This window comes from Streptopelia decaocto (assembly GCF_964273445.1).
Source record: "Streptopelia decaocto genome assembly, chromosome: 28".
NCBI lineage: Eukaryota > Metazoa > Chordata > Aves > Columbiformes > Columbidae > Streptopelia > Streptopelia decaocto.
In genome coordinates, this window is record NC_138683.1 from 508,622 (window position 1) to 515,222 (window position 6,601).

A 6,601-nucleotide genomic window follows, 5' to 3' on the forward strand; every position below is an offset into this window, starting at 1 on the left:
TGGACCCAAAACGGACCCAAAACAGACTCAAAACTGACCCAAATCACCCCAGAATGGACACAAAGAGCCCCAAAATGGACCCAAAGTGCCCCAAATCACCCCAAAATGTACCCAAATCACCCCAGAACGGACCCGAAACGGACCCGAAACCCCCCAAATCACCCGAAATCACCCCCAAACGGACCCAAATCACCCCAAAACGGACCCAAAACTGCCTCAAAATCCCCCAAATCACCCAAAAACAGACACAAAGAGCCCCAAAAATGGACCCAAATCACCCAAAAACGGACCCAAAATGGACCCAAGGAGCCGCAAAACGGACCCAGAACGGACCCAAAACGGACCCAAAACGGACCCAAAACGGACCCAAAACCCCCCAAATCACCCCAAAACGGACCCAAAACGGACCCAAAACGGACCCAAAACGGACCCAAAACGGACCCAAAAGGGACCCAAAAGGGACCCAAAAGGGACCCAAAAGGGACCCAAAACCCCCCAAATTACCCCAAAATGGACCCAAAGAGCCCCAAAACAGACCCAAAACTGACCCAAGGAGCCCCAAAACGGACCCAAAACGGACCCAAAACACCCAAAATCATGCAGAATCCCCCCCAAAATCGTACGTTGTCGTTGGAGGGCTCGTCCTCGGTGTGGCCTGGATGCTGATGGACGGGGAACCCCCTGACCCCCAAAACCCCTCAAATCACCCCAAAACTGCACATTATCGTCGGGAAACCCCAAAATCGCCCCAAATCCCCCCAAAAAGCGTACGTTGTCGTTGGAGGGCTCGTCCTCGGTGCCGGCCTGGATGCCGATGGATGGGGAACCCCAACCCCCAAAACTGCCCCAAATCACCCCCAAATCAACCCAAATCACCCCAAAACGGACCCAAAATGGACCCAAAACCCCCATATCACCCCAAAACACCCCAAAACTGACCCGAGATGGACACAAATCACCCCAAAACGGACACAAATCACCCCAAATCACCCCAAAATGGACCCAAAACCCCCCAAATCATCCCAAAACGGACCCAAAACGGACACAAATCACCCTAAAACGGACACCAAACTGCCTCAAAACCCCCCAAATCACCCCAAAATGGACCCAAAGAGCCCCAAAACAGACCCAAAACTGACCCAAGGAGCCCCAAAACGGACCCAAAGAGCCCCAAAACGGACCCAAAACGGACCCAAAACGGACCCAAAAGGGACCCAAAAGGGACCCAAAAGGGACCCAAAACCCCCAAATTACCCCAAAATGGACCCAAAGAGCCCCAAAACAGACCCAAAACTGACCCAAGGAGCCCCAAAACGGACCCAAAGAGCCCCAAAACGGACCCAAAATGGACCCAAAACTGACCCAAAACTGACCCAAGGAGCCCCAAAACGAACCCAAAACGGACCCAAAACTGACCCAAGGAGCCCCAAAACTGACCGAAAATGGACCCAAAACTGACCCAAGGAGCCCCAAAACGGACCCAAAACGGACCCAAGGAGACCCAAAATGAACCCAAAACGGACCCAAGGAGCCCCAAAACGGACCCAAAACGGACCCAAAATGGACCCAAAATGGACCCAAAACTGACCCAAGGAGCCCCAAAACGGACCCAAAACGGACCCAAAACGGACCCAAAATGGACCCAAAACTGACCCAAGGAGCCCCAAAACGGACCCAAAACGGACCCAAAACGGACCCAAGGAGCCCCAAAATGAACCCAAAATGGACCCAAGGAGCCCCAAAACGGACCCCAAAACGGACCCAAAACGGACCCAAAATGGACCCAAAACTGACCCAAGGAGCCCCAAAACGAACCCAAAACGGACCCAAGGAGACCCAAAACGGACCCAAAAGGGACCCAAATTACCCCAAAACAGACCCAAAACTGACCAAGGAGCCCCAAAACGGACCCAAAGAGCCCCAAAACGGACCCAAAACGGACCCAAAACGGACCCAAATCACCCCAAAACGGACCCAAAACGGACCCAAAACTGACCCAAGGAGCCCCAAAACTAACCCAAAACGGACCCAAAACGGACCCAAAACACCCAAAATCATGCAGAATCCCCCCAAAATTGTACATTATCGTTGGAGGGCTCGTCCTCGGTGTGGCCTGGATGCTGATGGACGGGGAACCCCCTGACCCCCAAAACTGCCCCAAATCACCCCAAAACTGCACATTATCGTCGGGAAACCCCAAAATCGCCCCAAATCACCCCAAAAATCGTACGTTGTCGTTGGAGGGCTCGTCCTCGGTGCCGGCCTGGCTGCCGATGGACGGGGAACCCCCAACCCCCAAAACTGCCCCAAATCACCCCAAAATCAACCCAAATCACCCCAAAACGGACCCAAAATGGACCCAAAACCCCCCATATCACCCCAAAACACCCCAAAACTGACCCAAAATGGACACAAATCGCCCCAAAACGGACACAAATCACCCCAAATCACCCCAAAATGGACCCAAAACCCCCCAAATCATCCCAAAACGGACCCAAAACGGACACAAATCACCCTAAAACAGACACCAAACTGCCTCAAAACCCCCCAAATCACCCCAAAACGGACCCAAAACTGCCTCAAAATCCCCCAAATCACCCAAAAACAGACACAAAGAGCCCCAAAATGGACCCAAATCACCCAAAAACGGACCCAAAATGGACCCAAGGAGCCACAAAACGGACCCAGAACGGACCCAAAATGGACCCAAAACGGACCCAAATCACCCCAAAATGGACCCAAAACCCCCCAAATCACCCCAAAATGGACCCAAAACCCCCCAAATCACCCCAAAACGGACCCAAAGAGCCCCAAAACGGACCAAAACTGACCCAAGGAGCCCCAAAATGGACCCAAAACGGACCCAAAAGGGACCCAAAACGGACCCAAAGAGCCGCAAAACTGCCTCAAAATCCCCCAAATCACCCCCAAATCACCCCAAAATGGACCCAAAATGGACCCAAAACCCCCCAAATTACCCCAAAACGGACCCAAGGAGCCCCAAAACGGACCCAAAAACGGACCCAAAACGGACCCAAAACGGACCCAAAACGGACCCAAATTTCCCTAAAACCGACCCAAAACTGACCCAAAACCGACCCAAAGAGCCCCAAAATGGACCCAAAACCGACCCAAAACCGACCCAAAGAGCCCCAAAATGGACCCAAAACCGACCCAAAACTGACCCAAAGAGCCCCAAAATGGACCCCAAACTGACCCAAACTGACATTATTGTTGGATGCCCCAAATTGCCCCAAAACTGACCCAAAACTGACCCCAAACTGACCCAAACTGACCCCAAACTGACCCAAAATGTACATTATTGTTGGATGCCCCAAATTGCCCCAAAACTGCCCCAAAACTGACCCAAAACTGACCCCAAAACTGACCCCAAAACCACCCTAAGTCACCCAAAACCCCCTCAAATCACCCCAAAACTGCACATTATCGTCGGGAAACCCCAAAATCGCCCCAAAGCACCCCAAAATCGTACGTTGTCGTTGGAGGGCTCGTCCTCGGTGCCGGCCTGGATGCCGTAGGCCAGGAAGCAGAGGATGGCGCCGATCCAGAGCAGGATGGAGAAGCCCCCGAACAGCTGCCGGCAGAACTTCACCCACTCGGGGGTCGTGGGGGGGGGGTCAGCGCGTTGGGGCCGTCCCGGGCCAGGATCTCCTGCGCCTTGCTGTGCGTCAGACCCTAAAACGGGGAAAATCACCCCAAAATACACCCTGATATACACCCCAATGTACCCCAGGATCTCCTGCGCCTTGCTGTGCGTCAGCCCCTAAAACGGGAGAAATCACCCCAAAACTGAGCCACAGGGACCCCAAATACAGCCCAATGGACAGCCCAGGATCTCCTGGGCCTTGCTGTGCGTCAGACCCTAAAACGGGGAAAATCACCCCAAAATACACCCTGATATACACCCCAATGTACCCCAGGATCTCCTGCGCCTTGCTGTGCGTCAGCCCCTAAAACGGGAGAAATCACCCCAAAACTGAGCCACAGGGACCCCAAATACAGCCCAATGGACAGCCCAGGATCTCCTGCGCCTTGCTGTGCGTCAGCCCCTAAAACACGGGAATTCAACCCAAAAATCAGCCCAAAATACACCCCAATGTACCCCAGGATCTCCTGCGCCTTGCTGTGCGTCAGCCCCCTAAAACGGGGAAATCACCCCAAAACTGAGCCACAGGGACCCCAAATACACCCCAATGGACAGCCCAGGATCTCCTGCGCCTTGCTGTGCGTCAGCCCCCTAAAACGGGAGAAATCACCCCAAAAATCAGCCACAGGGACCCCAAATACAGCCCAATGGACAGCCCAGGATCTCCTGCGCCTTGCTGTGCGTCAGACCCTAAAACACGGGAATTCACCCCAAAAATCAGCCCCAGGGACCCCAAATACAGCCCAATGGACAGCCCAGGATCTCCTGCGCCTTGCTGTGCGTCAGCCCCTAAAACGGGGAATTCACCCCAAAAATGAGCCACAGGGACCCCAAATACAGCCCAATGGACAGCCCAGGATCTCCTGCGCCTTGCTGTGCGTCAGACCCCAAAACGGGAGAAATCACCCCAAAAATGGGCCACAGGGACCCCAAATACAGCCCAATGGACAGCCCAGGATCTCCTGGGCCTTGCTGTGCGTCAGCCCCTAAAACGGGAGAAATCACCCCAAAACTGAGCCACGGGGACCCCAAATACAGCCCAATGGACAGCCCAGGATCTCCTGCGCCTTGCTGTGCGTCAGCCCCTAAAACGGGGAAAATCACCCCAAAAATGAGCCTGAAATGCACCCCAATGTACAGCCCAGGATCTCCTGCGCCTTGCTGTGCGTCAGACCCTAAAACGGGAGAAATCACCCCAAAAATCAGCCCAATGACAGCCCAATGGACAGCCCAGGATCTCCTGCGCCTTGCTGTGCGTCAGACCCTAAAACACCAGAATTCACCCCAAAATTGAGCCTGAAATGCACCCCAAACACACCCCAGGATCTCCTGGGCCTTGCTGTGCATCAGACCCTAAAACGGGGAAAATCACCCCAAAATTGAGCCCCAGGGACCCCAAATACACCCCAATGGACAGCCCAGGATCTCCTGCGCCTTGCTGTGCGTCAGCCCCTAAAACGGGAGAAATCACCCCAAAAATGAGCCACAGGGACCCCAAATACAGCCCAATGGACAGCCCAGGATCTCCTGCGCCTTGCTGTGCGTCAGCCCCTAAAACGGGGGAATTCACCCCAAAATACAGCCCAATGGACAGCCCAATGGACACCCCAGGATCTCCTGCGCCTTGCTGTGCGTCAGACCCTAAAACGGGAAAATCACCCCAAAATTGAGCCACAGGGACCCCAAATACAGCCCAATGGACAGCCCAGGATCTCCTGCGCCTTGCTGTGCGTCAGCCCCTAAAACGGCAGAATTCACCCCAAAATACAGCCACAGGGACCCCAAATACACCCCAATGGACAGCCCAGGATCTCCTGCGCCTTGCTGTGCGTCAGCCCCTAAAACGGCAGAATTCACCCCAAAAATGGGCCCCAGGGACCCCAAATACAGCCCAATGGACAGCCCAGGATCTCCTGCGCCTTGCTGTGCGTCAGCCCCTAAAACGGCAGAATTCACCCCAAAACTGAGCCACAGGGACCCAAATACACCCCAATGTACCCCAGGATCTCCTGCGCCTTGCTGTGCGTCAGCCCCTAAAACACGGGAATTCAACCCAAAAATCAGCCCAAAATACACCCCAATGTACCCCAGGATCTCCTGCGCCTTGCTGTGCGTCAGCCCCTAAAACGGGGGAATTCACCCCAAAAATGAGCCACAGGGACCCCACATACAGCCCAATGGACAGCCCAGGATCTCCTGCGCCTTGCTGTGCGTCAGACCCCAAAACGGGAGAAATCACCCCAAAAATGGGCCACAGGGACCCCAAATACAGCCCAATGGACAGCCCAGGATCTCCTGCGCCTTGCTGTGCGTCAGACCCTAAAACGGGGAAAATCACCCCAAAAATGAGCCCCAGGGACCCCAAATACAGCCCAATGGACAGCCCAGGATCTCCTGCGCCTTGCTGTGCGTCAGACCCTAAAACGGCAGAATTCACCCCAAAATACAGCCCAATGGACAGCCCAATGGACAGCCCAGGATCTCCTGCGCCTTGCTGTGCGTCAGACCCTAAAACGGGGGAATTCACCCCAAAATTGAGCCCCAGGGACCCCAAATACACCCCAATGGACAGCCCAGGATCTCCTGGGCCTTGCTGTGCGTCAGCCCCTAAAACGGGAGAAATCACCCCAAAAATCAGCCCAAAATACACCCCAATGTACCCCAGGATCTCCTGCGCCTTGCTGTGCGTCAGCCCCTAAAACGGGAGAATTCACCCCAAAATACAGCCCAATGGACAGCCCAATGGACAGCCCAGGATCTCCTGCGCCTTGCTGTGCGTCAGCCCCTAAAACGGGAGAAATCACCCCAAAATTGAGCCACAGGGACCCCAAATACAGCCCAATGGACAGCCCAGGATCTCCTGGGCCTTGCTGTGCGTCAGACCCTAAAACGGGGAAAATCACCCCAAAAATGAGCCCCAGGGACCCCAAATAC

The 6,601-nt window shown here is 54.6% G+C and overlaps 1 protein-coding gene across 1 annotated transcript in view; it reads right to left on the reverse strand.

The window, feature by feature from the left end:
- The window catches only part of LOC309450757 (uncharacterized protein), a gene marked incomplete at its 3' end in the record, with an annotated part of 53,150 nt that overhangs the window by 21,884 nt on the left and 24,665 nt on the right, over nt 1-6,601 (reverse strand). Inside the window, 5 exon segments of the mRNA XM_082073849.1 lie at nt 3,494-3,639; nt 3,642-3,696; nt 3,903-3,971; nt 5,666-5,788; nt 6,328-6,452. Coding sequence (XP_081929975.1) covers nt 3,494-3,639; nt 3,642-3,696; nt 3,903-3,971; nt 5,666-5,788; nt 6,328-6,452 — 518 coding nt within the window.